The 27,839-nt window shown below is 35.6% G+C and overlaps 1 protein-coding gene across 4 annotated transcripts in view; it reads left to right on the top strand.

Moving 5' to 3' along the window:
- Positions 1 to 27,839, top strand: part of lrch4 (leucine-rich repeats and calponin homology (CH) domain containing 4) — a 156,687-nt gene that overhangs the window by 27,588 nt on the left and 101,260 nt on the right. For 3 of the 4 annotated variants that reach the window (XR_012382771.1, XM_021478134.3, XM_009303554.5), the window contains exons 2-8: positions 13,103 to 13,247; positions 18,155 to 18,284; positions 21,072 to 21,177; positions 23,512 to 23,758; positions 23,867 to 23,960; positions 24,055 to 24,163; positions 25,524 to 25,618. Coding sequence is in view for 2 of the 4 variants with exons in the window: in XM_021478134.3 (XP_021333809.2) it covers positions 13,103 to 13,247; positions 18,155 to 18,284; positions 21,072 to 21,177; positions 23,512 to 23,758; positions 23,867 to 23,960; positions 24,055 to 24,163; positions 25,524 to 25,618 (926 nt within the window). In the remaining 2 variants the exon portion in view is untranslated. Of the gene's footprint in view, positions 1 to 13,102; positions 13,248 to 18,154; positions 18,285 to 21,071; positions 21,178 to 23,511; positions 23,759 to 23,866; positions 23,961 to 24,054; positions 24,164 to 25,523; positions 25,945 to 27,839 lie in introns of all 4 variants that reach the window. The other variant, XR_012382772.1, reaches the window with a different exon arrangement.

Raw genomic sequence — 27,839 nt, 5'->3', positions numbered from 1 at the left:
CTTATAGCAAGAAGGTTGCTGGCTTGAGTTCTGGTTGGGTCAGTTAGCGTATCTGTGTGGAGTTTGCATGTTCTTCCCGTGTTGGCGGGGTTGACGGAGGGTGAACAAACTGCAGAAAAGATTTGCGAATGACCAAGAAGAGGTTTCAACAAAAGCACCGCCTATCAACAAACGTCTGTTATATTCAACACGCACATTAAATTATTTTATTAAACTAACCCACCATATTATAATCTAAATAATAGTAATAATAATAATAATAACAATAACAACAACAATAATAATAATAGTAATAATAAATATAATACACTATTAAATTATATTATATTATATTATATTATATTATATTATATTATATTATATTATATTATATTATATTATATTATATTATATTATAGATTAATGGTAGCCATGCATCTGTCTAACAAACAAAAATGTGTTTTGGCATGGCAGTGAATATAAATAATAGCCACTGCCCTACCTTGTGCAGCAAAATCCTCCTTTTAGACTTGGCTTTATAAGTGTTGATGTTGTCTTCGTTGTTTAGTCCTTTGGTTATGTCACTTTCCATATGCAGCAAGGGGCCAGAAATTTTAAAATGAGTAGACCTAAATAGGGTGGATCTCAGTGCCTACTCTTAAACTAAGTGTATAATAGCTAGTTTATTATATTTATGATGTCTGGTAATATACAATTGATTTAACAAGTGACATGTTTGAGTATTCAACCCTTTTGCAAAAATAAATAAATAGCAAAAATGTGTCAAGAATCAGAAATCATTCACTTTGTCACAAGGGTAATCGAAAACTGAACTTGTAATTCAGCAATAAATCTATAAATACAAGCATATTTAAATTGTGATTTAGATACTGATTTTTTTTCTTTATTGAGCTAGAAAGACATACATAGGTGGGGCGTACAGATAAGTAGGCCCACATGGAAACTATGAGCGCGCAGAATTCTGCAAATTTTCCGCAGATTTTAGCCCATCATTAATTCTGTTGATTTACTTATGTTAATGTGTGTAAATCTATATTTTTTCAGTTTTTAAATTAATTACAGTAATATTATTGACTAATATGAAAATGTTGATCTGATTTATGTTCAATGCAGTCTTTTAGTTGATATATTATATGAGAGACTTTATTTACCAAATAAAGTGAATCAAATTGGATTTGCATTTTAAACATTAAACAAAAGTTAAAAAGGTATTATTTTTCTTCAGCATATTAAGGTTTTAGTTATAATACTCCCAAAATAATTCAACAGAAATCCTCAGATTTTTACCAAAATACTCCGCAAAAATAGCAAAAAACGTCCGCAGATTCCTTCTGGACCTACAGATGAGTAATGATGATCAGTAAAGAACATAGTTTCAAAAGTAACCGAAAGTCAGTTTCAAATGCAACTAAATAATCTATTGATTAAAAAAAGTGAAGTACAAGTATGCTGAATTGAGCCCATTTATGATAAATTAAGTGTATGAACTGCAAAGCAGTATTCTTAATGAGCCTAAAACTACTCTTAAAAAACTTTAAAAAATGAAATAACACACATTTTCACATTACTTTCCATAAAAAAGTAACTAAGTACCCACATTTAGCTAATTTTTAAGATAAAAATAAAATAAAGCCTATAATTTTTTTCCCCAACAATGCAAATAAGATCAACATATGTCCTGTTATATTTTTCAGACCTTTGAAATGTAAAACTCAAAAAAAAAAAAAAAGGCATTTCAATTAATGCTGAAAACAAGTTAAACTAGATATATTAATATACCTCTTTAATGATACTCATTCGTCATTTTATTACTTGCGTCCTGGACCAGCAAATCAAAAAAGTCTGTTGGCCAGCACTTTTGGTTTCGTTAGCAGTGCTGCTGCCAACTCCAGGCAAAAACAGCGCTTTTCATTGCAATGTGGGAAGCTGGAAGGTTTCATTTTTGTAAGGAGGGGGAATTTGAATTTGATTGACAAACTTACAATAACTAAAGTGTTCTGTTAATTATCAACATTAAATTACATTCGTTTTCCACCTTACACCCGTTACATGTTTTCAATGTAGTTCTTTCTTTGCTGCTATCTCCGTGGTCTCTGGTCAGGGGGAGGCTAAGCCTTCCCCAGCCCTACACTCTCGCTCCACCTATGTTCTAACGATCTTCCTAGTGTTAAGTTGCAGCTGAAAGGGCATTCGCTGCGTAAAACATGTGCTGGATAAGTTGGCGGTTCATTCCACTGTGGCGACCCCTGATCAGTAAAAGGACTAAGCCGAAAAGAAAATGAATGAAGGAATCAATGTACACATTATTTAATGATTTTAATTTAATTAATTACTGATTGCTTCCTCAATAGTGTTAATTAAATGATTAAATGCAGAATGGTTTGTTTTTCATGTTCACACTTCTATCTGAAAAAAAGACAAAAAGTAAACAAAGTACAATAATTTAAAAAAAGAGTCTCTGAGGGGAAAAGACTTCTTAATGCACTAAATCAGCTTTCTGAAGTAACTCAAACAGCTTCTGTTGGTTTGGTTTGACCTTGACATTTACTAAAAGCCTGTATAAATCAGGTTGGATTAAGGTGTTTGAACTGTATATGATTCCTCCCTTATATGATGAACATTTACAGACTGAGGTCAGGAAATAAAGCTCAGTTTTATAGTGCAACATGGAATAATGAAAAGGAGCTGGCACATACTGGTGTTTTGATCGATTTGGTCAGTGAATTTAGCTCTCTGAAGTGCTCGTGAGGTCAAATAATCAGCTTTTTCTCTGACCATAAATTCACTGATGTGCTTGAACAGCACTCGTGTGCTGGACACGCACACACTTGAGTTTTTGCCTCCAATGGTGCTTTGTTGAATGTGTTGAGTCATTCTGGCCCGTGTGTTTTTTTTGTTCCATCACCCCCTCGCCTCAGGCCCGTATTCATGCTTTCACTGCTATTGTCACGCTGCTGTTACTCATTCACTCGCCCCCTTTCAAGATTTACCCTCGTCTCCCCTTTCCGTCACCCCTCTTCTTTTCTTCTTCACATTTTTTTTCTCTGCCCCCATCTTAAGTCAAGTCATGGCATGGTTTATTATCGTTCCTCCTTCAGAGCAAGAAGAGGAATGACATTTTTTTGCTGTAGTGGCTTTGGAATAAACTTTGAAAGGTGAAGGTGCAGTTTGTTTTTGTCCAAAATTCACACAAAAATGAAACTACTATTGACCCTCATGCTGTCCCAAACCTTAAAGGGATTGTTCACCCCAAAAAATCTGTCAGCTTGATTGTTTTAATTTATTATGAGTTTCTTTCTTCTATTAAACTTAAAGGTAGATATTTTGAAGAAAGCTGAATATCTGCAACCACCGAGTCCGAGTCATTTGTTATTGAGTATCTATCAATAACGAAATCCGATCTGATACTTAATACATTAAAAAAATTAAAAATAAAGAATAGTGAAGTTACAGATCCAGGATGTTCCTTATTTTGTATTGAATTCGCCATATTTTAACATTTATCAACTCTGTTAACAAACAGAGCACTTCTGTGAGGTAGCTTGAACATTAACATAATAGATCACATAATTTATTCGCTTTTGGACTTTAGTGTAACAGTAAAACAGCTAGCCGGCAGCTAGCTCTCTGCAACTCTCACATGGTCGCCCACTGAAGCTAAGCAGGGCTGCGCCCGGTCAGTACCTGGATGGGAGACCACATGGGAAAGCTAGGTTGCTGCCGGAAGTGGTGTTAGTGAGGCCAGCAGGGGGCGCCCAACCTGCGGTCTGTGTGGGTCTTAATGCCCCAGTATAGTGACGGGGACGCTATACTGCTCATTGAGCGCCGTTTTTCGGATGAGACGTTAAATCGAGGTCCCGACCCTCTGTGGTCGTTAAAAATCCCAGGATGTCCTTCGAAAAGAGTAGGGGTTTAACCCTGGCATCCTGGCCAAATCTGCCATCTGGCCTTTGTCCATCATGGTCTCCTAACCATCCCCATATTCCAATTGGCTTCATCGCTGTCTCCTCTCCACCAATCAGCTGGTGTGTGGTGTGCGGTCTGGCGCAAAATGGCTGCCGTCACGTCATCCAGGTGGATGCTACACACTGGTGGTGGATGAGGAGATCCCCCCCATTGTGTGTAAAGCGCTTTGAGTGCCCAGAAAAGCGCTATATAAATGTAAGGAATTATTATTATTATTATTAAATATAAAACAAATCTTATATAAAAACAAATAGCACCTTAACTTAAATGCCAAATGCAATCCATTCATAGCTCACAGTTTGTTTTGGCAATGTTGTCATCATCAATGTTATAATACCTTCAGACTGCAGACATACTCGCGCTTTCAGCTTCTAGCTGCTTCCGTATTCTACTTTGCCAGCGTTAAACCAATAACGCCTCTGCAATAAAGTGATGTCATGCCACACGTCGCTGTTTCTGTGTGAAGTCAAGAAACACAACACTCAAATAAGAACTAAGCTCTGCAAACATTTAAGTTACACGGTGTAGGGATGCTCATTTCGGTTAAATTTGCCAACTGCAGCTCGCTAACTGAATATTAATTGTTAACTGGTTAGATTAATATTAAATTATTAAACATTACATTTTAAAATACTGATTTATTTTAACATGCTAACATTTAAACAACAGAACATAACAACAGAACATCTTTCCAACAAACTGAATAAACAAAATAAAAGAATAAAATAAATAGATTTACTATTTATAAATTTTCAACATAGCTTCTGATGTTTGTTTGACACGTAGAGCAGATGAGTTTCAGCCCGAGTTCCTGACTTGCTCTTATCTAACTCGTCCTCTACTTCACTTCCTGACTATGCTATATGCTACATCTTCTATACATAGAGGCAAAAAGTCCAGAATAATTACTGAAATGTCGTTAATTTAAAAAAAGCACATGGTCACAAGATATATAATGATATTCCTAAGCATATTTGTTTTCTGTCACGATGTTGCCCATTTCCTTGCAGCAGATTTTTGATCATGTGTGGAGCTCTTTTGACTGTAATACACTTTTCATGAGCTCATCAACTGATATAAATGCAACCATATGCATATACAAAGTTTATAGTGTTTAGACCAGCTCGCGGCTTTGTCTTGAATGTTCAGGATGTTTTATTGCAACAAAATGTGATGAAAACAAATTATATGTCTATATTTTGTATCTTTAAGTTGTGGTTTTGAAGACATTGTGTGAATTCATCTTGGGCTTCAAGTATCCTTCATATGTCTCAAATTTAATTCTCCCCTGTGGCTGATGCAAAGCATAAGGTAGCAATATTAATGAAAATGCCTTATTGTCATCCTTAACCTTGATATGTTTGATATCTGACTGCGTACAAGTGTGGAGCTAAAAGCTATAGTGGAGATTAATAACATCCTAAAGCTAACCTTTGCTCTTACAGGGTTATAGTATGGCTTCTAAAGGCATGAAATGTAGCCTGGGGCACATTTAAGTCATTTAGACAGTGATTTTGTGATATTTTATGATATTTTATATAGTAAATGTATCTATTTTTTGAGCTTGACTAAATTAGTTTTGCCGTGTCTAAAGTTCTACAATGGAAATGTTGAACATCTCGATTTGTGTTAATTGGAAGGAAGTAATTCAAAGAGGTTTTAATGGTTGAAAAATAAAACTGTGGCCATAAAGTCTGTTATCTAATCTTAATTGTGTTGTGATTTAAACAGTGCAACTCACACAGAAGTTCTTTTTTAAGCAAACAGCTTTTTGTTAATCAGTGTGTCAGTTGTATGACCAACTTCAATATCTTGTGAAATCTCAGTTGTGTAGATTCCTACACAAATGACTGGTTTTGGTTTAGAAATTCTCTGAGAAAGAAGAAAGTTTAAACCCACATTTGGGTAAAAACCTGGGTAAAATATGGACCAGCTCAATAATTGGCTTAAAATAAAAACCCAATGGCCCGTTTCCACTGAGTGGTACAGTGCGGTTTGGTACAGATTTGTAGCCGTTTCCACTTTCAAAAGGTACCAAAAAATAAACTGTACTGTACCACTTCTTGGGTGCCTTTTTGAAAGGGTACCTATCACAACAAAATGGTACCAAAAGGCAGAGTTAGCGTTGCAGCTAAACGCTATTGGTTTACAGAGAAATGTCACCAGCACGTAGACAAGCAGGAGAATAAAAACAAAGGAAGTGCCATTTTTAAAAACACAGCCAAGACGTTACACCATAATAATATATACATATAATAACAAGCCATGGTCGACCCGAGCTCAAACAAACCTTGACGTAATTTTGATGAACAGCCACAAAGCCAAGAAGAAGAGCAGAACCTACCCTGTGCACTGTAGTTGAAAGAGAGAGAGAGAGAGAGAGAGAGCAAGAACTTGTGTTTGTGTCTGTATTTAAGATAACAAACTTCTTGAGCTGATGATAATAACCTGGCGTGATTATTGAAGTCCTTCTGACATCCTATACTTTAAGAAACTGACAATCGCGAGAGTAAAGCACGAATAAACAAAGAATGAGCCCGACAAAACAAAGGAGCAAATGCTTGTTTCAGTAACCTAAAATAAACACACTGCCATGTTAAACTATTATCATTCCCTTTTGGACTATTATAAACTCGGAATGATGGAATCACTTTCTAACAAGAGGTAACGTGTGGCTGAATATTAAAGATGCAGATGAGTGGTTTGTACTGACTGTGAGCTATATGTTGCATGTTTTTTTTAAGCTAAATAAGGACTAAATGTATACTGTGTGTTGTTTTAGTGTAATTGGTAACATATCGGAGACTGTAAGGGGCTGTATGTGTTCATATATGCTGCATTTATTTATTTTATTTAATTGCTGACATTACAGTATGTTATTACACACTATCATTGATCTGCAGTTGTAATCAAATCATTTGCATAGAAAGGTTTATACACAAGTATTTATGTGTATAAAGCATGTGTTTTATGAGAAAGAAGTGCTTCTCTCATGATCTATGAACAACCTGTACAGCTTTGGTTTGACTTTTTCTCAAGCGAGAGTCACATTGACTGGAACTTTCTGTCGTACACCGCGCCCACCAAAATGGTACCATTGGTTCCCTTTGGCAGTGGAAACACAAGCCTGATAAAGGTGACTCGAACCCAAACATACAGTACCATACCACTCAGTGGAAACAGGCCACAAAGAATGCATGATTATATGATGTCATGGCTTTGCAATTTAAAAATTGTCATTTTAATGAAGGGCAATGAGGCAAAAACAGCCATTAACATAGTCCGTTTACTCATAGTGTATTGAGGTTTTTTGAGTGTATTAAAAGTATAATAACTCAATTTCCTGAAAAACAGAGAAAGTTGTGGCCGAATTAAGCCTCAAAGTCACCCGAGAGTTGATGAAAACAACCCAACAGTACACAAAGGTTAAAACAACCGAAGTTGTTTAGGGTGTGGCAAAATATAAGCATATATTTCAGAATATAAGCATACTAGCATTGATTTAAGTTTTTGTCGATGTGAGGTTGGAGTGTACTGCTTGCTTTTTCAATCTCTGGAAAAGACTCTGGAAACCTGTTTGGAAAGAGTTGCATGTTAGTGCATGGTGAAGATTGCATGCTTCCACTTTAAAACAGGACAGACATTACTAATATAGTCAAAAGCAGCACAAAGCATGTTTTAATCAGAAAAAAGGTGAGTCAGTGCCTATGACGCATTAGCTTTGGTCAGATGTCTAGTGAGAAAAACATAGTGTTATGTTTCAGGTAATCTCAGGGATGACTAGTGCTCCTTGCTGCAGGTACCAATAGACAAATCTTTGTTCGGGACTTTCAGATAGGCCTTGAAACAACACACCTCAACTGTGGCAAAAGCAGTTATGGGGGTATCAGATGATGCGTAGAGCTTGTGTGGCACTTATGGTAATATTAGGCCTTGTTTATGGTGCTTTTGTCTGAATGTGTGCCAGAAATGAACTAAGGGAGTCTGTTGTTATCCTCTAGGCTAATCTGCGTAATCTCCTTCTAGGGCTAAAAGAGGAGTGGAGGGTGTGTGTGTGTGTGTGTGTGTGTGTGTGTGTGTGTGTGTGTGTGTGTGTGTGTGTGTGTGTGTGTGTGTGTGTGTGTGTGTTGATTAACACTCTCTCACACACAGCAGATGCAAAAGCAGCTTCAGTTACACCAAAGAGACGCTAGCAGGCAGAAGAAACCTCAGATTCCTTAGAGAGAGACCAACTGGCAGTCCTAAGAAACCTCTTCAACACGCACAAAAGATATTTGGAGTGAGACCTTCAGGGTATAATTGAAATACAGCCCTGCTTATTAGCTGTAGGATTTTGTCATGCCATAATAATCATTAGTATGTGCCACTGAAACTGAGCACAGCTGGAGACCTCACAATGTTTGTGACCCCCTGGGATGGGGAATGGGATACTTTTAGGTGACTATTTCCAGGAACTCAATGTAAACATGGCTAAATCAAAACTGAAAGCATTAAGCGGTGCTATTCAGAGAAAATCTTTGGAGATCAAGTGTGTGATGCCATTGGTTGAGTCTGAAGTTGTTGAACTGTTAAATAAGTAAAGTAAATTTGTTTCAAAGTAAACGGTTGAATCCATTGACACCTTTATTCATTCATCTTTGGAACACATATTAAGATATTTTAGCTGAAATTTGAGAGCTCCCTCATCCTTCATCCTCCGTAACCCAAGATTAAACGCCCAGCGTTCATCAGCCTCTGGCGCCTATGCTGCAGCTCTGCACAGAAAGTTTGGCCAGAAGAGAAATGGTTGTGCCCAACTGAGCCTGGTTCCTTAACTTTCGTCAATTGGTGACGTTTGTTCCTCACCACTGTCGCCACTGGCTTTCTGGTTTGGGCCTTGTGGAGCTGGGCATTGATGGATTTGCTCTTCAGTGTTTGGACTTTCAACAGTAAAAATTAAATCACGCTGACCACGCTTAACTGAACTTCAACTGCTGAAACTGAACTGACAATTTCAATCTACTAGAACTTTTATGTTAAGCTGCTTTGACACAATCTACATTGTAAAAGCGCTATAGAAATAAACATGAATTTAATTGAATTGGCCCCAAAAAGGAGTCAAAAACAGTCAACAAATCCTATAGGACTTTAATGATTCAACTGGAATTATTTGAAGCTTCAAGAACACTTTTGTACACCAAAAAAAAAAAAAAAAAAAAAAAAAACTGTAACATCAATTATACTACTTCAAGTACTTCTTAAAATTAATTATAATTTCACGTGTTTTGCATCAGATCAGGGTGTGCATTTAATATATGGTATGCAAAGCTTGCGTGTTGCACTGCTGAGTTTAATGCCAATACGTCATGTTTGTCTGTAATACCTTGATCTGGCACAGGAGAGAATATAAGTGAACAAATTCATATTTATAGTTTATTTTTTTATTTATTATTTTTGCTTTGTATGATTACAGTTCAACCACTGAAGTCACATGGTATTATTAGGTGTACTAATCTTTTAAGTAATGTCATGTTGAACATTATCAACATCATTATTCTATTAAATATACAATTAATATACACTCTAAACTAAAGGCTCTTTTGTTTTTTGTTTTTAATAGAAGAACCAATTTAAATACTATTGTATAAAGAACCTGTAATGTTTGTCTGATTGTTCTTATATGGTGGTAAGAATGTTATATCCACTCTATGAAGCACTAAAGTGATTCCTTTAACCACATTTAGTGATATATAGCACCTTATACTGCAGCATGACTTTATATTCTTTACTGGACATTATTTCTGTTCAGTGACAAGACTTTTTCCAAGCTATGTCAGACCCTACTGTTCTAATTAAGGCATGATCATATTTTATTTTGGTAAAATAAGCATAATCTAGAGGTATTTGCCTTTTCATATAAGTCACTTTTGATACCAAATGATCAATTAGCAGTCAAGTTATTATTTGCTGTCTTTAAAACTTGCATAGGCAACACGACTTTTGTCAGGTAGTGTATAATGAAGCTCGAAATTGTTCATACTCTTGACTTAAGTTACTTAAAGAAATATTTTTACTCAATGATGCCTCTTGTATATTGTCTTATTATCTTTTTATAGAAGCATGTGTTCTTTTTGGTCCAAATCATATATAAAAATGTATAAAAAGTTATATTGTTAGCATCTTAATAGCATCTTAACCACCCCAAACATGTGCTGGAGAACCAGTACATGTCCTTTATTGGTTCCATGTAAGACTTTAAGTGGTTCTATTTGGTGGCATTTTTTATTATTTTTTTTTTTTTGTGCGCGTGAATACCTTAAAATACCTTTCAAGACTTTTATTTATAATTATTTGTGATCAAATTGAGCAAAATGCCTAATTAGAATGATACATCACATTGAGTGATTCTTTAAAAAAAGAGTCTTTGATGAAGCCTCAGCCCCACGTTCAGACTCGCATCTTAGTCCATGATGTGGGCACACTGGCATTTCTCTCACTTTCTCTACCATGTTAGGAGAGCAGTGCAGGGGATTGTGGGAAATGTGGGCTGCCCCTGGGAATCTTTCATTCCCTCTGGGATTGAAGAGGCGGGAAATGCGTCCTCGCCAAATAAAACAGCTGAACAAAAGATCTGGGGAAGGGGAGCAGATTGGACAATTGGAAGGAGAAAAAGCACACACACTTCCACACACTATTGTTCTCATAGAGTAAAAGTAATTTCAGTTTTGTTTAAGATCATCATGATGGTTAATTCTCAAATTTTTGTTTGTTATATGTTACAAATATTTGTTGTTTCTGGTTTGTTTCTCGAGTCATACAGAGGACGTACAGGCTCATACACACACACACACACACACACACACACACACACACACACACACACACACACACACACACACACACACACACCGTTTTAAGATTCCTTGGCCCTGTAATTAAAATCCTTCCCTCTCCAGAAATACATCCTGACCCCACGACCAGCGCCGTTGAGGGAGTGTGTGTGTTTTGCAATTTATCTGGAGTGAGCGATTTCTGTCTGGAATCAAAATATGGAAGCGAATTGGGAGCTATATTTAGAATGGACAAAAATGGACTCGGACAAAATTTGAATCCCTATAAAAAAGTCTTTGTTCGCTTTGGAAAACATGATGGCTGTTTACGTGTTTCCTGGACATGGCTTACAAAAAATATGGAAGGCATAAACAAAGTGTTTGAATGGTTATGCTAGCTAAACAATAGCTGCGTGCATGTTGCTTAGGATGCATCTATAATCTGAACTGTTTTGCCAGTGATTGTGAGAACACAAAGGAAGTGTTGTCGGCAAGATCATCTCCTTTACTGTAGCTTTTTTCCTCTTTGGACTTAATCCCACTCAAGCTGTATGTATCTGGCTCTTGTTTCACAGCAAGTTTGTAAGAAAAGGAATAAGTTACATTTCTATGTTGAATAAATCTGGATTATTTTATTTAAAATAAAGTTTACAATTAATCTCATTACTGAAACGTAAAAACATTAATTTAGAGTCATCGATCTTGCATAAAATTTTACGGTATAAAAATTATTTGTATAGGAAAATGGTATTAGTGTGATATAGTAGAGAGAATAATATTGAGAACTGCTTTAAGGATATTGTGAATGTTAAAATGTTATAAAACACTTGTACAATACATAAAGCAAATAAATTAAAATGTCATTTCAGTTGTTTTTATTGGCTGACGTTTTTAAAATGTTTTTTTTTATCCTTAAAACAGCTTTATGTCATTACTTTTTGAAATATGAATGAGCAATTCCAGCGTTATGGATGTGACATTTGCTGTAAAAACTCAAAACATAAATTTGCTTGGAAAGTATACGTTAACATTATATTGAAACTTTATTCATATTTTTGAGAATAACTGACTACAGGGTTAAGAGACGAGAAAAATATCAGTCTGTAAACATGTTTTGTACTTTAAATGAGGGAAATAAACGTGTTATGGATTTTACAAAAAAAGTATGTGAGTTTTCAGTATACAACATACTTTGTAGAAATTCTGTGAATTAAACTGCACAACCCAAAAGAAACAATGATAATCATATGGATATGGCACACTATAAAACAAAAATGATTGGTTTTATTTTTTTTAATCTTTCTACATTTATGAGGAAAAAGTGTCATAATGGACGTGAGTCACGTGTGTGACTTTGGTAAAAATAATATAACAGTTTGAAAACATTGACAAATTCATTTTTGAGTATGTCTAAAGTATTGTAAAATACTTGCTCACACAAAACCCAGATTTGGGTTTTTTCATATTTTGTTAAAAACATACTTTTTTCATGACAAAGTTGACATTTGCATAGAATTGTTCATATATATATATATATATATATATATATATATATATATATATATATATATATATATATATATATATATATATATATATATATATATATATATTTATTTATTTATTAATTATAATATATGTGTGTGTGTGTGTGTGTGTGTGTATATGTTTATTATTATTCTTAACCTTGAAATGCTAGCTTAATATATATAATATATATTTTTATTTATAATCTTTTGCTATATATTTTTAAATGCTTCTTAATGACTGATATACCTTACTATACAATTTGTTTATATGTAAATACTTATTTAATTTACTTATTTGTAAAATTAGATACTACAAATTTGTATGTTATTGTAAAAGTGTTTGTGTAATTTAGTAAAAATAATCACCTTTAACAGTATTAAAAACTATTAAAAGATATTGAAATATATTGAGATAATATTACCCTTATTATAATGAAGTAATGTAACAACACACAAAGCAAATGAATAAAAATGTCATTTATTTCTTTTGAAAGGTAGGAAACCATAGACATGTTTTGATGTGATAAATAAGAAATATAAAAAATAGCGAACATCCTGGATCTGTTTCTTCACTTTTCTTTATTCTTTTTTATAAATTATAGAAGCATCAGATCAGGTTTTTGTATTGGCACATGCTCAAAATAAAATGACTCTGAGGCAAGCAAAAAAAAAACCTGATTGGAATTATAAGGAGTTTACTATTGTTAATTTTCTTAGACTCTGGAGACTTTCAGTCATGTGTTTGGTGATTAATTGATTTTGCATTAACTGTGATCATTGCTTCTCTCTCTCTTTCAGACCTGTCAAAGAACCGGCTGTGTGAGGTGCCAGAGGAGGTGTGTCAGTTTGTGTCTCTGGAGACTCTCAGCCTGTACCACAACTGTGTGCGATCCCTCACGCTCAGCCTGTGCCAGCTGCAAGCTCTCACCTACCTCAACCTCAGGTACAAACAACACACATGCGCCACATAGACAGCCTCAGGTGTACACAAGCGGTCAGAAGTGTAGGATTTGTCTATTTTTCTTACCAGTGCTGCATTCAAAAGATCTAAAGTACTACATTCAAAGGGTAACATTTCAACAATGGAAAGCATCAAAGTGAATCCAAAACTGTTTTCTGTCTTGGAGGTTTCTATTTCTTATTAAATTTTGAAGGCAGCATAGATATGTCCTATACTTCCTTTGATATCCCACAATTCAGTGCTGATTTCCATTTATTAGATTAGATTAGATTAGATTCAACTTTATTGTCATTACACATGTACAAGTACAATGCAACGAAATGCAGTTTAGGTCTAACCAGCAGTGCAATAGCAGCAAGTGCAGGATACAGGAATAGGTTATAAAGTGCTGTTATAGAAAACTATAGTGATATTTACAGATGGATGTACTATGAACATTATATACAGGTTGGATAAGCTATGAGCAGATTTACATTATATGAATATATGTGCAGGTTGCTATTAATAATCAGTAATGTGCAGATAGATAAACATGATAACAAGTGTATATGTTACGATAAATGAATATACGTACAGGGATAGATAAACATGATTATAAGTGTATATGTTACAATATATGAATATATGTACAGGTTTCTATTAATAATCAGTAGTGTTCAGATAGATAAACATGATAACAAGTGTATATGTTACAATATATGAATATATGTACAGGGATAGATGAACATGATTACAAGTGTATATGTTACAATATATGAATATATGTACAGGTTGCTATTAATAGTCAGTAGTATGCAGATAAATAAGCATGATTACAAGTGTATATGTATAGTGGGTGTGTACATAATTACAAATGCCCATATGCAGTGGGTACGTACAGTTCAAAAAGTAAACAGTTCAATGTGGTGCAGTGAATGTGCAAATTTTAAATGTGCAAATGTTAAACAGTGCAGTTATTGCGAGGAGTTTAAGTTAGAGGAGAGTGGGGGGTGTATTGGGGGGGGCAAAAGAGTCAGTGTGGGGCAGAGTTCAGGAGGGAGACAGCTCTGGGGAAAAAGCTGTTCCTCAGTCTGCTGGTTTTTGTCCGGGGTAGCCTGAAGCGCCTGCCGGAGGGCAGGAGAGAAAACTGTCTGTGAGCGGGGTGAAAGGTGTCCTTCAGAATACTGCGTGCTCGGCGCAAACAGTGTTTCTTCTGGATGTCCTCTATGGCTGGCAGTGTGGTCCCTGTGATGCGTTGGGCAGTTTTCACCACCCGCTGCAGTGCCTTACGCTCAGCAACAGAGCAGCTTCCATACCAGACTGTGACACAGTTTGTCAGGATGCTCTCTATTGTGCAGCGGTAGAAGTTCACCAGGACGGCTGAAGAAAGCTGGTTCTTCTTCAGTTGCCTTAAGAAGAATAGGCGCTGGTGAGCCTTTTTCAAAGGTCCTTTGAGATGTGGGTCCCCAGAAACTTAAAGGATATGACAGGCTCAACGGCCATCGCATTGATGTGGATGGGATCATGTAAGCCTGTTCGTCCCTTTCTGAAGTCCACAATGAGCTCCTTGGTCTTGTTTATGACAGTTGGTCTAAAAAAGAAAGACTGCATCTCGTCACGACTTAACTTTTTACTTTCAATTATTCATTCATTCATTCATTGCTACGTCTTAGTCCCTTTATTCATCAGGGGTTGCCACAGCAGAATGAACCGCCAACTTATCCAGCATATGTTTTACGCAGCGGATGCCCTTCCAGCTACAACCCAGTACTGGGAAACACCCATACACACTCATTCACACACACTCATACACTATGGCCATTTTAGCTTACTTAATATCCTTATAGCGCATGTGTTTGGACTGTGAGGCAAACTGGAGCACCTGGAGATAACCTACGCCAATACAAGGAGAACATGCAAACTTCACATTGAAGTGCCTACTGACCCAGCTGGGACTCAAACCAGCAACCTTCTTGCTGTGCGGCTACAGCGCTAATCACTCAGCCACCGTGTCGTCCACTTTCACTTCCACTTATCCCAAATTCAGTGCTTTTTTGACAGTTGAGCTAAAATAAGCATGGCATCTCGAAGCACTCCTTTGGGGATTTTTGATCAATATTTTCCACTTTTGATGGCATTTCTAGTGAGAAGGTAGTAGTGTAGTAAGCAAATATTCTTTTAGTTTTCCCAATGCTCTGTATTTTTTATTTATTTATTTTTTTTGCTGTGTGATTAAATAATTATGCAGTCTCAGAAATCTGTCTGAAATCAGTTTTTCATGAGGTTTTCATTGACAGACAGGTAAGCTTTCAGATGCAGCCTAAAGCTGGTCGCACACCAGATGTGACGCACATATCACAGTTAGAAGTAGCGCACAATAAACGCACACGTTCATATGTTATTTTAAATGCAACTGTTCAGGTAGCACTCTGTGGCATGGCAGAAGTTAGTATAGTGTCCTGAGTCATAGCTGGGTGCCGGGATGCGTACCATGGTAGAAATCTATACGAGGCATCCGGTGTGCAACCCCCTTTAGGCTACATATATTTGATCAAAAGTACAGTCAAAAACGGTCAAATTTTGAAACGTTATTACAGTTTAAGATAACAGTTTTCTTTATTTTCAAAATAAAATTTCCCTTGTGATTTAATTCTGACTTTTCAGCAACATTATGTCAGACTTCAGTGTCATGTGATCCTTCTTAGATCATAATAATATGATGATTTGGTGTTCAAAAAACTTTTTTTTTTTTAAATTTATTATCAGTGTGGAAAACAGTCGAGCTTCTTTATATTTTGTGGAAGCTGTAATACAGTAACATTCAAATGAACATAAAAAACCTTCTACAGTAAAAGTTAATACATGTATAATTAAAAAAAAAAAAATATATATATATATATATAGTAGTATAAATGAGTAGGCCCCTCACAGATTTCACTTTTAAATGAACACTTTTCTACAGGATGCTTTACAATAATATATTTGTGCATATACATTTAATTAGTCCAAAAGCCCAAACTGGAACTAATCTAATAGAATGTAAGATCACAGTCCAAAAATGAGTACACCCAGATGAATATGCTGGGGAAAATATTAAATAGTAAAAGTAAAAAAAAAAAAAATTATTAAATTTAAAATTAAAGTTCAATAATTAGGGAAAAGAAGAAGAAGAGAAACTTTTGTTGAAATTGTAGTTTGTAATTTGTTTTTGGCAGTAACTAATATAAATTTAAATGTATTACATTTGTGTTCCTAAAGATGTTAGGTGATGATGTTTTATTTAAATGTACCAAAAATGATTGGTTCACTGAGAAAAGGATAAAATATTCATTTTTAAAAGTGTATTTTCTGCTCAGCACTGTATATTAAATAATTGCTGTAAATTCCTTTTCACCAATGAATCCTAAAAAGAAAAAAAAAAAAGTATCACAGGTTTCACAAAACTTAAGCAGCGGAAAAAAAAGCTTTCAGCACATATGATTATAAGTAAGATTTTTAATGGTTGAGTTCCAATAATTGTTAATTATAAGAGTCAGCATAGGAAATAAAAGTCAGCATGTTAGAATGATTTCTGACAAATAGTGTGACTCTGAAGACTTGAAGTTTAGTGCTTTGCACAGGTTCGAAATACTTTAAATTATATACTTGCAGTGGTAGCCAGATTGAAACATACCTTTTACCCACAGGACATAAACAATTAACTATATGCGACAAAAAAAAAAAAAAAAAAAAAAAAAAAAAAACATGATTTGATGTTAAACACTATTTAAATTTTATCTGTTTTAAACATTTCTTTTCAATGGGTTAAAGTAAAAACAAAAACACTTTTTCTTTTATGGTATTCAGGAGCCATGTGCTCTCACTGACGGATCAAATCTGCTTCTCTATCTCACATTCAAGTTTAGGTTGCTTTATTGGCATGACATTTTGTACAGTATTGCCAAAGCATTTTAGATGTATAAAATATGTACCATATTGAAAATTGAATATTATAATAATTACAAGATAAAACGAGTACATTATTTAAATAAAACAAATGAGTTAATTACCTATTTCTACAAATATTCTGCAGCCTATTTAGATGTGATTTCGTCCTCTCTGAGGATTTAGCAAAGTTTTTTTCTGAGTCGTTTAAATTAAAGAATTCATAATTTAATGTCTCTCTCGCTCTCATGGATGTGCACGTAAAATTAACGACAGCTTAGAAAATGAAAGCAATACCAAATTTTGATATTTCGTCACCTTAGAATTATAAGGTTCTGACATTTTTGTCAAAATTAAGTTATTGACATATTCTTATTAAATGAAAAAAAAATCTTATTGACATTATGGGATGTTTTTTATAAGTTGTTTACATTTTAAGACTTTTTATTTAAAAAACAAATGTTTCACACATACTGTTTGCTATGGAATGCAAAAACTTTGAAGCTCAATATCTCAAAATCATTCAGAACGCAGATAGAACCTTATAATTCCAAGGTGACTATTTTAGTAGATTTAGAAATCCTGGCCGGACACAAAAAGAGCGGGTCTCTGTGGGGCTGCCGTCCCTAAAATATCAAAAGTGGATTCCGACACCCCCTTATTGCTTTTGCGCCCTGCACTTTGCACTTTGTGCATGGATCATCAAAATAGAGCCCTATGTGTGTGAAGCACTGCACTTGTACTTTGTTTGTGATGATAGAGTTGCAGCATTACTGATCATTTACTGAACTTTCAAAGTCATTTTAAAAATGTAGCAACTGTAAACTTTTCATTGGCAGTGCGCACAAGGCAATCAGATGTCTCTGAGTGAAATTTCATCCATTCTAATAAATGGATTATATATACAGTAAATCTGTCATTGAGTCTTTTGTACTGGTGTTGGATTGCATTCGTATAATTCTCTCTGTCTGTGTTTCTCTCTGTAGTCGTAACCAGCTGTCCAGTTTACCGCCATCAGTATGTCAGCTCCCTCTCCTGCGGGTGCTCATCGTCAGCAACAACAAGTTATCAGCGCTACCAGCCTCTATACACACACTCACACACCTGAGACAACTGGTATGTACTTGAACACACACAAACACACACACTCAGTCTTGTGTTCATTTTAACTTTTATACATTATAAGGTATCTCATAGACCCAGTGTGTTTTTATTTTTATATACAGGGGTGCTGTTAAACTTTTATTCCTCCTTTGGCAGACTGGATGATATCAGTTAATTTAAACGTTTGATTGTTTGCTTGTTGTGGCTGATCTGCTTATTGAACTTTTACAGTAGCTGGATAAAACATACACCATTGCGTTTTTGTAATTGTTTCATCTCTGAACAAATAAAAATTAAAAACATGCATGAATATACTGTTAAAAACGTCAAGCCTGTATACTGTAACTGCACACAGTTTAATCATTGAATGATAAAAAAATCATATAAATCATGTACACACATAAATCAACAAACAAAAGGATATTGATACATACATTTCTACACTCTGTAAACTATTTCAGCACTAACAGTTTGCTATTTATTTATTTCAGTTTTTATTTTATTTATTTAATTTTATTTTTTGTTTGTTTATCTTATGGACCCTTTTTACAAGCCTGTTATGATGCATTTAGCGGTCATCATAATATTTTTTTTTTCAAAAAAACATATCTACATTTGTATGCATTCATGAATGTATTATATCATCTTTGCGTCCAATTACATAAAATGAATTACCGCTTATGTGAGGTGTTTCTAATGCAGCCTCTATGGGGCTGAGAGTAAATTTGACATCATTTTCTTTTCTGTCTGCAGTTATCAGCCTTTTTCTGAGATTTTATTATATTATTTCAGCAAATAGTGTTGTAAAAAAAAGTATTTGTTTTACTCTCCCATTCACTGCGCTCTAAGTTGTGTGTGAAAATGTGAAATGTGAAAAGGGTCCATAGTTTATCTAAAGATAGATGTTTTCATTGGCAAAATCATTGAAAAAGTTGTTTTCAAGCAGGTTAACAAGTTCTTAAACACTTTAAGGGGTGTTTAGACAATTGTCAATCTGGTTTCAGACCAAATCACAGTACAGAGAGTAGTTATTCGCCTAAATACAAGTTCAGGCAAACTAACAGTGCTGGTATTGCTTGATCTCAGTGCTGCATTTGACACAGTCGATCATTGTCGAAAACTGGGTTGGGCTGTCTGGAACGATCCTCAAATGGTTCAGATCTTACCTTACCACAAGGCTCAATTCTGGCACCTCTGCTGTTCAACATTTATATGCTCCCTCTGAGCCAGATAATGAGAAAGAACTAAATTTCTTACCATAGCTATGCTGATGACACTCAAATCTACTTAGCCTTACTGCCTAAGGACTACAGCCCCATTGACACCCTCTGCTAGTGCATTGATGAAATTAACAGTTGGATGTGCCAACTGTGCTAACTCTTCAGTTAAACAAAGAGAAAACTGAAGTCATTGTGTTTGGGAACAGAGATGAGGTTCTCAAGGTGAATGCATACCTTGGCACTAAAGGTCAAACAACAAAAATAAGGTCAAGAATCTTGGTGTGACTCTGGAGTCAGATCTGAGTTTCAATAGTCATGTCAAAGCAGTTAGTAAATCGGCCTACTATCATCTCAAAAACATTACAAGAATCAGATGCTTTGTTTTCAGTGAAGACTTAGAGAAACTTGTTCATGGTTTTATCAGCAGTAGGGTGGATTACTGTAACTGCCTCCTCTAGCCTTCCCTAAAAGACAGTCAGACTGTTGCAGGTCATCCAAAACGCTGTGGCCAGGATTCTGACCAGTATCAGGAAATCAGAGAACATCGTGCCTATACGCAGGTCTCCTAGTTACATTTAGATTAGAGTTTAAAGTATTATTACTTGTCTATGAATCACTAAATGGACTAGGACGTCAGTACATTACATAAAAGCCTCTGATGAACTCATTCTTCTTTTTTCCCCACTACATATCAGATTTTGCCTACTCTTCATCACGAGGAACACAAGTAGGAATCACTAATAAGTGTGTGTATTATGTTAAGCGCATTTAAGCATCACATATTATTTGCACATTTATTGAATGGAAATGTTTCTGATTCACGTATGCAAATTCGTCTTCAGATGGTGTCTTTAATGTTTGACTGGTCAACTGTATGCTATAAGAAACCTTATATACCTGCTAGACATGCGGATGATCTAGCCCCATACAGCTGCCATTGCATGGCTTAAAGATACTTTGTAGTGTGCAATTTAACACAATTGCCTCTAGGAGTCGCCAATGGAAATAAAATAAACAAACACACTAAAAATGCACGTACGCCAGACATGAAGTTGGCGTGGAACAACGCACATTCTCACGTTCATTTCATCGTAAGTAAATCCAAACGTGAGCGTGAAACCTGCCGTACACAAAGTTTTAATGCGTACGCAACGTTGATACAGTACCTGAGGCCCCAGGTCCGAGCTTCTCCCCTGGAGAAATGCAGTCTATAGCAATCAATGATTGGCTCCTGTGCGAGTAGGCAGGCTGCATTCACCATATTGACCGTTACGCTTTCCACCATTCAAAACTATACAAGTGATATGTGTTGTGTATTCTAATCTACAGTCTTTGCTACAGTCTTGTGATCCTGTCATCCTCCAGACATTTTGACATTATAATTTGACACTTGAATGTTTGTGTGAACTATGATGCATTTTATTGGCTATTCTTTAAATTCCATCATTAGAAAATTCTTTAAAACTGCAGCATTTTCATTCTTCAAGAGAAAAACACTGAAATATTGATACTATAAATGTCTTCACAGTCACAAACACATTGCAAAAAAAGCAAAACTAAATAACTGTTTCTCCTTCAGGATGTGAGCTGTAATGAGCTGCCGTCACTTCCCGTTGAGCTCGGCCAGTTAGAAGGTTTAAGGGACTTAAATCTGAGAAGAAACCAGCTCACAACTTTACCAGAAGGTCAGTATCAGAAACTCGTGCTCACAAATGGCTGTTCTGTTAATATTAGGAAATATTACATTATTAACAGGATTAAAGGAATGATGTATTCACTTTATTACAGAAATCAATATGTTGTTTGAAATGTCAAACACTTCAATGCACTATAGCTTACACAAGGAACTAGTGTGAGAACATTAGAGTTGAAGGCCTTTAAAAACAAAATTACATTTCTGTTTCAGATTAATAGAATTGCCGCCAAAAATGATAGGACATTTTAACCACTCATAAAGTAATAGTTCACCCAAAAATGCTAGTTTACTCACTATTACTGTCTCTTGTGATGTTGCAAACCTTTATGACTTTATGACGAAAGCTAAAAACCTGTAACCTTTAACATTCATAGTATGCTTATGGACAAAAACTATGGCAGTCAATGGCTACAGGTTTCCAGATTTCTTCAAATATCTTCTTCTATGCTCAAAAAAAGAAAGCAAGTCAAACAGAATCTTTATCTGTGGGTGAATATCCCTTTCAAATATGCTGCTTCCATAAAAATAGATTACCCTAGTGTCAATACTAGTTAATGGAAAAAATCACAATTTGATTGTTTCACTACATAATAAAACAACTGTAAACAATATTGTGATGCATTTAAGTTGTTTATAATAAATGTGATGAATTAATTTAGTGATTAATCCTGATGAATGCTGTGGGAACATACTGTACATACATGTGCTAAATATTCATCAAAAAAAAAAATGCTTATCTGTGATTAATGACATCCGTGGATTTATTTTTTACTGACCAATATGTTTTGGGCTCTATATGTGGATACACTCATGCAAATAACACATCTAATAACAATAACACATCTTCTTTTAACTCATTTTCTGTCATCTTTTTCATTGTGAAGCTAGACTTGCTTATAATGTTTAAGAGGACACTTCATGTTCATTAATATTATCAATTGTAGTTGAATGATGACATGAGCTGTGTCAGTGAGCTGTATTATTTTCGTTAGCATATGAATTGAAATGGATAGTAAATTGCAGAAGAGAAAATTGACCTGAAAAGTTACAGTATTGTCTTTTGTAGCTTTGTTTAAATCATTACATTATAACCTTTTGTAGTACGCTTTTTCAAATACTCATTGGAAAAACATTGTGTTAATTTTACGACTTAAAAATTATTGTGTCTTGTTAGTCTTGTGTTGCACGGGTAGATTTTTGTAAATAAACAAAAATGCATTGTATTAAAAAATAGATTTTTTTTTTTAAACCACAATTCATTTTTAAGTAAAGATCATGTTCATTGAAGACAATTTTTAAATGTCTTACTGCAAGTATATTAGAACTCAATTGAAAAAAAAATTGAATTAACTTTAGATTTGATTTTCTTAATATTTTTGAAATCTCAGATTTCAGGTTTTCAAATAGCTTTATCATGGCCAAATGGTGTCCTTTTCTTAAAACCATCCACCATCATTGGAAAGCTTATTTATTGAGCTGTCATTTGCTGTTTGCATTATCTCAGTTTGCCAAAAATTGACAATTATGACTGGTTTTATGGTCTACCATCACATTTTAATCAACATCAGTGAAGTAAGCATATATTGTATGTGCCCAGAAAAGGATTTTATAAATATATTTTATTATTATTATTATTATTATTATTATTATTATTATTATTATTATTATTATTATATGGCTCTTCACACGATAAAGGTTTTTATACTTTAATAATTTGTTCCTTACATTTATATAGCGCTTTCTGGACATTCAAAGCACTTTACACATTTTTGAGGGGAATCTCCTCATTCACCACCAGTGTATAGATTGGTGGAAAGGAGGCTGAGTGAAAAAGCCAATTATGATATGTGGATGGTTAGGAGGCCATGATGAGCAAAGGCCAGTATCCACAGAGAGTCAGGATCTTGGTTTAACGTCTCATCTGAAAGACAGGTCTCACTAAGCAGTTAAGAGTCCTTTTCCTTATACTGGGGTGTTAAGACCCACACAGATCGCAGGCTGAGCGCCCCCTGCTGGTCTCACTAATACAACTTCCGGCAGCAACCTAGCTTTCCAATGTGGTCTCCCCTCCAGGTACTGAGTAGGTGCAGCCCTGCTTAGTTTCAGTGAGTGACCATGTGAGAGTTGCAGAGAGCTAGCTGCCGTAACTTTACTCTAACTTTAATTACCTGAGCTGAGCTCTTTTGTGTACAGAAGATTTTTAATTCTCCTCGTATTATGCATTGCGTTAAATCCTTGTTTATTTATTACTGTGAAGCTGCTTCGAAATGATCTGTTTTGTATAAAGTGCTTAAATGAATCTGACACTCTTCTCTCTTTTCAGAGTTGTCAGAGTTGCCCCTCGTCCGTTTGGATGTGTCGTGCAACCGCATATCCCACGTGCCTGTGTGCTACCGCCATCTGCGGCACCTCCAAAGCATCATCCTGGACAATAACCCTCTGCAGATGCCCCCCGCTCAGATCTGCTCCAAAGGGAAGTTTCACATCTTTAAATACCTGAACATGGAGGCCTGCAAAATAACTCAGGACCAGTACGAGAAAGCTCTGCGGCCCACTGGTTTCAGCAGCTGGTGAGAGATCATCTAGAGTGTTGACAAGCTTTAATCACTCGTTTGAGTTGAAAATGTTCTCATGCTTCTGTTTGTGTGTGTGTGTGTGTGTGTGTGTGGTCTCTGCAGTCTGGATCAGGACCTGTTCCCTGTTCAGTTTGGTGGCCTGGATTCTGGCTTTAATAGTGTAGACAGCGGGAGCAAGAGATGGTCAGGAAATGAGGTATATAAAGAGCAGTGAACTAAATCCAGAATGCATCCATTTTTCTTATTGATTGTAATTTTTTTGACGATTCATCTGTGTTGTTTCACTCTAGTCTGCTGATGATTTCTCTGAACGCTCGCTGCGATTGACAGATGTTTCCCGTGAGCATACACATTTTCAGGAGGAAGAGGAGAGAGAGACATTACTAGATGCACCAAAAGGTAATGATATCGAACTGGTTTTCAACCAGGGCTCTGGGGTCTATTAGAGGGCTTCAACAAACTTTCACAGGCAGTCTTAGCACGTCTTAGCATTTAAAATAAGACAAAAGTAAGTTAAAACAGTAAATAAGTAAAATATCTTGGATTTTTGTTTTCATAGAACCATGATTTTAAGAACTCTGATGTAATGCTGACTGATTTAACGAAATCTCATAATTTCACCATATCTGTTGTTTAGTTTTTTTTTTTTTTTTTTTTTTTAATCCCGTTAGTACTGTCTCTTTAAAAGCATACTATTGTAGGAGTAATTATGTAATAATTGTTCAATAATCAAAACTGAGGCAAAGTGTTTATTTATTCAAGGTTTTGATTTTAGGTCATATCACCTAGCCCTACTTGGACGTATAAGGAAAATGTAACTTTTAAAGTAATTACATTGAAAATAAAACAGTTGTTCAATAAATTAAATCCTAGTTTAATTCAATAAACATTTATTTCTATAGATATTTTCTGTGAAGATTGCTTAACATAGATGATGCTCTAGTTAATTAACTGCAGTTAAAGGTAATGTAATATCAGTAACCCGTACAGCCTCTTTACCCTTTGTGTATTACTCCGGCCACATACAGCCAGCAAAAAGCAGACTTTACAGATCTAAAGCTTAAAAGATGCTTGCTCAGCTGTTTAACTGTCAGCTTATGATTTGATTCCAACGCGGAAGAAAGTAGTTCCTCATTAAAAAGGGTTTTTGAGACTTTCCATGTTTGATTTTGTTTTTATATACACAATTATGCTGTCAAACTGTTGTATAAACGCAATATCACACTCGCAGCAGTGCAATATGGCTGTATATCGGCACTGGTGGGAGCTCTAAGGCACTCAGCCTGCGGCCTCGTGCCAATGCACGCCTCCCACCAGTGCCGATATACAGCCATATTGCACTGCTATATATATATATATATAAATATAGAAATTACAAATGTAAAACGGGAAATACATTAGGACCATTGTTTTTGTTTACATCCCTCAAAATGGTCTATAGGTAGAGTTTTTTGTAGTGTGCCCTTAGCAGTGACATAAGCAGTGTTGGTATCTACTGTAGCTTTAGTGTCCATTAAAGACACTCCCCCTAACTTACAAGCAGTGAAAAGTACCCAAATATACATCAGGCTTTTAAAATACTGTAGTTGGAGCATACTGAATTCTCCTCTTCTGCATCCTGACTATTCATTTTGGCATCCCAATTATTATTGACTAATACCAGTAAAGCACAAAGAAAAGAAAAAAAAACACTTTTCTAGAGACTTACTTTTGGTGGACTGTCATGTAATGCTTCTATAACTCTTGGTTCTCTCTGTAGTGAATGGAGAAGTGGAGCAAGTGGACTTCATAGACAACAGTCTAGTGGAGGAAGAAGAAGAGAGGTGTGGTCCTGCGCTTACAGAGCCCTCTCAGGTTAGGAGGACTTTCTGCACTCACATTGAACAGCACATGTGGAATAAATCCTTTTTTATTTTACAGGATGCTAGGATGTGGTGGTTGAAATGCCAGTGGTCTTGGTTGCTGTAGATACAGTTGAAGTCAGAATTATTAACCCCCTCCTGAATTTTGTTTTTAATTTTTTAAAAATGTCCCAAACTATGTTTAACAGAGCAAGACAATTTTTTACGGTATGTCTGATAATATTTTTTCTTCTGGAAAAAGTCTTATTTGTTTTATTTCAGCTAGAATAAAAGTAGTTTTTAATTTTTTGATACCCCATTTTAAGGTCAAAATTATTAGCCCCTTTAAGCTATTTTGTTTCTCAATAGTCTACAAACCGTAGTTTAACAAAAACTTGCATAATTACCCTAACATGCCTGGTTAACCTAATTAACATAGTTAAGCCTTTAAATGTCACTTTAAGCTGTATAGAAGTGTCTTGAAATATATCTAGTAAAATATCATTTACTGTCATCAAGACAAAGATAAACAAATCAGTTATTAGAAATGAGTTATGTTTAGAAATGTATTGAAGAAATCTTCTCTCCGTTAAACAGAAATTGGGGAGAAATAAACGGGGGAAGTAATTCATGGGGGCTAATAACTCTGACTTCAACTGTATATGCTCTTAAATATTGGCAGCAAAACATACAGGCACTTGCAACATTCATATGCAACCTAATGGTTAATGTGATTTCACTTCATCAAAGCGGATGAACAGCAATGAGCGCATGCTGATGGTGTGAAGAATGATTGGTGGAGGAGACTTTAAACTATAAAAAGTAGTTTGATCAGTGGTGAACAAAGTGCACAAATCAACACAGATGCTGAAGTACAGTTGTTTTACTCCAGTAAAAGTACTTTTTTTTTTCAATTTGACAGTAATTTATTTTAATCAGACTTGTGAATTAGGTGAATCGTTAACTCAACATCCAGACCACTCTAGAAAAGTACCAGCTTTTTTCCGAAAAGGGGATCATGTGTGACTAGGCCCTTTTTAAAAATACCGGTAAATTCTGGTCATTTTCCGGAAAGATCAGTTGTAACATTACTGGTACTTTGCCGAAATGCTGCACTGTGTGAGTGCAGAAGGAAGATCGCTTAAAAGAGCGCATTCTAAACATCTACTCCAGCCAATCAAAACCTTTAAACGCATTCACATCTGCATTGTTTATGAAAATAAAAGCCTTGGAATACTTTTCCAGACACAGTTATCTGGTAGATGTGTTCCTTCTTAACCAGTTAAGCTCTGGGGCTATTTGGGGTAATTCCGCCTGAATTTGGCCTTCTGATTTAAAAAGCTTTCCATACCCACATGCAGAGGTGTAAATACAAAAGTTTGGTATCATTTCATAAATACTGTTAAAGTTGAAAACAATTGTTGTATATATTGTCTGTGTTATAATAAACACACACAAAAAAGGCACTATTTTTATTTTTTTTTAATAAACTGAAGTTTGGTAATGTGTACCTCAGGCCTTGAGTGTTTCAGCACCCTGGAAACAATTTTATTTATTTCCAGCAGGTGTCAGCAAACACTGGAAAAATATTTTTTTTCTTTAAAATAATTTATGTGAGAGTTAAGGCTGATTTATACTTCTGCATAAAAACGCCGGCTTATGCTACGGCGCTGATGCATGGCCCTTCGCCATGGCCGTCGGCGTCGCTGACGTGCACCTCTTAAAAAATATAACAACGATGCGTAGCGCAAGCTCTGTGATTGGTCAGCTTGGTAGCGCTGACAAGTCTGGGTGGGACCGAGAGCCGCGGGAATGGTGCGAGCCTGATGGAGCGATTGTTTACAAGTGTGGAGTCCCGTGAAGGAGCTTTGGATGGAAAGTTTTGTTTTGTGTTTACCTCATAGTTAAAGTTGTTGCACGTCCGCCAGTTCCTGCCTCAAAATCAGCGAGTTTGAGCCACTTGTACATCCCGGAAGTGTTCAGGAAAAGCAAAACAGCAGCGAAGAAACTCGACACAGAGGAACATTTACACCTCACTGCCAACTAACGTTTTGGAAGTGTTAATGCAGACCGACAGAGACAGCGTGCAGAAGTATAAATGCACAGCTACGTGCGTTGCATGCGCCGTGGGTTACGCCGGTCACTTGACGCAGAAGTATAAACCAGGCTTTATTCTATTCCAACTCCAAGGAGGAAAAATGCCTTTTTTTCCGCCTACCTATTTTTGAAGTCTC

Source organism: Danio rerio, chromosome 7, assembly GCF_049306965.1.
Source record: "Danio rerio strain Tuebingen ecotype United States chromosome 7, GRCz12tu, whole genome shotgun sequence".
NCBI classification, from domain to species: domain Eukaryota; kingdom Metazoa; phylum Chordata; class Actinopteri; order Cypriniformes; family Danionidae; genus Danio; species Danio rerio.
The sequence above is the reverse complement of the archived record's forward strand: the minus strand, read 5'-3'. Positions and strand labels throughout refer to the sequence as shown.